Source organism: Haliotis asinina, chromosome 15, assembly GCF_037392515.1.
Source record: "Haliotis asinina isolate JCU_RB_2024 chromosome 15, JCU_Hal_asi_v2, whole genome shotgun sequence".
NCBI lineage: Eukaryota > Metazoa > Mollusca > Gastropoda > Lepetellida > Haliotidae > Haliotis > Haliotis asinina.
In genome coordinates, this window is record NC_090294.1 from 39,164,243 (window position 1) to 39,168,747 (window position 4,505).

The window sequence follows — 4,505 nt, forward strand, 5'->3', positions numbered from 1 at the left end:
CTAGTATAGTCCTACACTGCCAATATGGGCATTGAACCGTGTGATATGAAGCCATAGTGACCAGGTTAGCTAAAATTGAACGTGGCGCCAACTCAACACAAAGTCTTGACAGCATGACTGGGATTCTGATTAGCCGCACGTCTTCCGAGTTGAGCAGGAAGAGAGCTGGTCAACGTGTAACGTCACGTGATGCTATGACAGTCTCGTGAGATTTATGACGTCGCCATGACGACAGTTTCACTATTGACGCAGCCATATTGCTGAGACTACCTTACCGTATCATATCGCCACTCATCTGCTGTTGTTTGCCTTGTGTTTTGCTCATCTCCGAATCTGAACACCATGAACTCTTACACCCAAGGTACTCCTTTTTGTAACTTCGTGATTTTGGTGTGACTTTCTTTCATTGTTTCTACTATTTTGAAATAAAATAAATTTGCAGAAAGTTGAGACACATATCTGTTTGACTCCCTGGATGCCACAGGGACATATATGTCCTTCCTCTACACCCCTCACTTTGAAGTCCAGTAACATTCTAAATATACCACGCATATATAAATACTTCACAGTTTTGAATTCTGCGGAAAATTCCCTGTTTCTTCATAGCATCCACTATTATCTCAGACCAAGCTAAAGTGCTTAAAGTTGCCTTTCCAAATAGGTTTCATCGTAAATGTCGTCATTTTCCAAACTGTACAAAATCGAGATTCACAGCGTTATTTGCAGTATGTTTTGAAATGTGAAAATCTTATAATTACTGGGAGTAATGGATTTCAAAAATAGCATATTAATGATCACTGATATCGAGTTTTCATGTAACCAGGAATGATAATTCTGAAACGTCGCCGATGAACCCAGAATCGGTTGGGATGTTTTCGAAAATACACTTACGCCGAAGTGCGCTTTCCGCCATATTGGATGGTGTTTACAAAATCACGTTTCCAGAAGGCCGGTATTGAGACGCCAATAACATCACGTATATTTCATAGTCAGCTGCGACAAATGCATCATTGAATTCCCAACACATCTTAGAATCAAATTACAAATGCTCTTTGTCACCAATACCAACGGTCTAGGTAAAACGAAACGAAAGATAATTGGTATGAAAACGAACGCTGTGCTCGAAAGACAGCGCTTGTTTGAAATGTGAACAAAGAAAAATTCCAATTTCACACCACGTAGCATTTCCAACATCCAGCCGTGTAATCATTGCTTACAATGGCTCAATACGCTTAGTATATTCAGGTGAAGAGCATCATAGCAAGAAACGGCAAATTAAATACAGATACAATGAAAGCATTTGGCAATTCATAAGAAACTGTCAAACTTTTAATGCAGCGTGACGCCATGACTGACGCAAAATCACGCAGAACGACAACGGTACTTATCGCTATTTCTGGCTTCTTCCGTCATTTACAATGTAAACGATAAAAACATATAATAATACACGGATAGTCAGAATAGTTTTGATTACTTACATCTCACATTTATGTACAAAAGATTCCTGAATCAAGGTAAAAGTCCTCGCAAAAATCCTGTGTACCTTTGTCAAGGAAGCCGCCATTTTGAAAGAAATCGGTCATTGGTAGTGATGTCACACGTCAACATTGTTGCACATATTACAGTAGACAATTTCTTTGAGGTGAAGGTCGGTTGAACAAGAGTAAACACAATGCTCATATCATTCCGATTGCACTTTTAGTATTGTGATGTATATTTTACATATCGTTCAGATATTTTTTCATGAAACTGATTTCAGTATCTACATATATCCATGTTCAACATCATATCATATGTAGATATAAGGTATGCGTTTTTATTCTTTGAAAGCTTTTGATTGTTTGAATAATATTTACATGGGAAACTGACTCCGTAAGTCTACTATACCACATTTTAAGCCTTTACACAAGTGTTAGAACATCACACGTAGCCATTATTGCAAGATGTGATTTAGTTCCCGTCATGTACAATATTCGATACGTTGGGATAAATACTGCAGTTTCATATGAACAGGTTAATAAACAGCGATTCAATTCCAACTTATAAGTAAAACTGATAATATTAATGAAAATGATTTGTACATTTTTTTAAAATGTAGAGGCACACATATTTAAAGGAATTGTCTTGTTCATTGTATTGGTTTCTGTCGTTTTTATAGACAAAACAATTATGAATATTGATTGACCAGGTGCGAGTTTGTCAAAAACGTGGTTCATTATCATTTTTTTCGATAATAAAGTCAATTCAAATTAAAGTTTGATTAAAATTTATCTGATTGCAGAATATCTAACTAAAAAAATATTTATACGAAATTGTTAAAAATATATAAACCCGGTCATGTCTTAATTTGGACAAGCCTTACGTCCATATTCTAATACCTCTGTACTGAAAAAGCGATCTCTTTGTACCTTTCATTGCATACTTATGAAGTGAAATAACTTCATAATCATAAGAAGAAAAGTATATATATTTTTTTGGCTAAAAAGTGTTGAATTCTGACACAGAAACCGAGATCTTTTAGACATTGAGCGGAAATTAGGTTAGATATATACTAATCAGCAACCTGTGTCGTCTTTTTCCGACGTCACAAAATGCACAAAACATGCCGTGACGTCAACTAAAATGTCGCAGTATTTTCAGTTATTTCATTACATTTGAAAATGTGGCTGTTACTCCGTTTATAATGATGCAAAATACATCTACACAAACAGGAGAATATGGGAATCAAAGAACTAAATTATGTATCGGATAGGGACATCCAAATCGCCATTACCTGCTTTTTAATGTAGTACATTGGTATCTTTTCTTACAAATTGTGAATCTAGCAAAAGGTATCCTCTCACATTAGGGAACTTCGTACTGGAATAGTTTGGTTCAATGTGAACAAAACATCACGAAAGTATAGTGTCCGCATCCACAGCAAATTCTCTCCATGTGATCTGAGTTACATTGACCTAATGTAAACCATAGCGGAGTTGGAAAATTGAACAATCCGAAAAAGGAGGTCGACTGGCTTAGATGTACAGAACACAACTTCAACGATCACAGATATAATATTCTAATAAGGTTTAATGTGTGTACAATTGTACATAAACACTGCCATATTCTGCATACTTGATACACTGAAATATCCCTGTCAAATAAATTCCATACCAAATAGGTTACATGCTGACAATGCTCGTCTACATTTGGCAAGCTTAGTGCCCAAATTATATTGTTTTCAACAATGTACTGACTTTTAAGTTAAAAAACAAAGAATGATGTTCATTTCTCTGTTTCTAAAAGTGAAACGCTATATAAATTTAATGCATTTGTAATACAATTCTGGAAGCACATGAATTCCCCCCCCCCCCCCCCCCCCACACACACACACACACACACACACACATGTCTGTCTGTAAAACCGTGTTTGGTGTGTTTTCATTTTACAGTCATTCCTTCTTTCCCTTCAGCTCTTGACCTCGTGATCAGGTTCCCTTTGAACTTTGACATCTGGGCTCCTCCTCGCCAAGTGGGTGTCTTAGGGAATCAGTATTTAATGTTATTGTCAGACGGCAATAGTGTAATGCATGTATTTATTTCACGTAACCATTTAATCATTAACTAACACATACCAACATATGTGCTGGTGAAATAGACAATGCCAACCAGGTGCAGTAATGTCCATATTTCCTGATTACTAACATTCTTCGTTATCCTTATTATCACCTAAATGATCTTTTTTCCAATAAGTGCCCTCTTCTTTATACACTTCCATCTTCTATCACTATCCTCATGTCCTTCTCTCACTCCCTGTCAGCGTCCTACTGGGAGATACAAGACGGTCCCTGAGCCCTTGTCAGAACTGCCCGTCCCTCCCACTTCCATCCCCGACCCTGCCCCTCTCTCTGACCCCGTCCTCCGTGATGTCCCTCACTTCGTCGATATCGACCTCGATGATGACGACACCGTGACTCAGTCCCCAGTTCGAGTCCTCCTGTCACGTGTGTCTGGATTCTTGAGGAGAGTGTTCCGTGTCAAGATGGACGCTTAGAGTGACATCTTGCAAAATCTTTGGATTGTTGAGGAAAGAGTTCAGTGTCAAGATGGACGCTTGGAGTGACATCTTGCAACTTTTTGGATCATTGAGGTGTGTTCAGTGTCAAGATGGACGCATGGAGTGACATCATGCAACCTTTGGGATTCTTGAGGAGTGTGTTTCGAGTCAAGATGGACGCTTAGAGTGACATCTTGCAAAGTGTGAAGATGGACGCTTAGAGTGACATCTTGCGACTTTTTGGATTATTGGGGTGTGTTCAGTGTCAAGATGGACGCTTAGAGTGACATCTTTCAACCTTTGCGATTCTTTAGGAGTGTTTTTCGTGTCAAGATGGACGCTTAGAGTGACATCTTGCAAAGTCTTGGATTGTTGAGGAAAGAGTTCAGTGTCAAGATGGACGCTTTGAGTGACATCTTGCAATGTCTTGGATTCTTTAGGAGTATGTTATGTGTGAAGATGGACGCTT

General features: G+C 38.2%; 1 protein-coding gene across 1 annotated transcript; it reads left to right on the forward strand.

Annotated features, from left to right (window-relative positions):
- Positions 1–342: 342 nt before the first annotated feature.
- On the forward strand, positions 343–4,033 carry LOC137265156 (uncharacterized). The gene is made up of 3 exons (XM_067800481.1): positions 343–361; positions 3,453–3,511; positions 3,800–4,033. The coding sequence occupies exons 1-3, from the start codon at positions 343–345 to the stop codon at positions 4,031–4,033; spliced, it is 312 nt and encodes a 103-aa protein (XP_067656582.1).
- Positions 4,034–4,505: the final 472 nt, after the last annotated feature.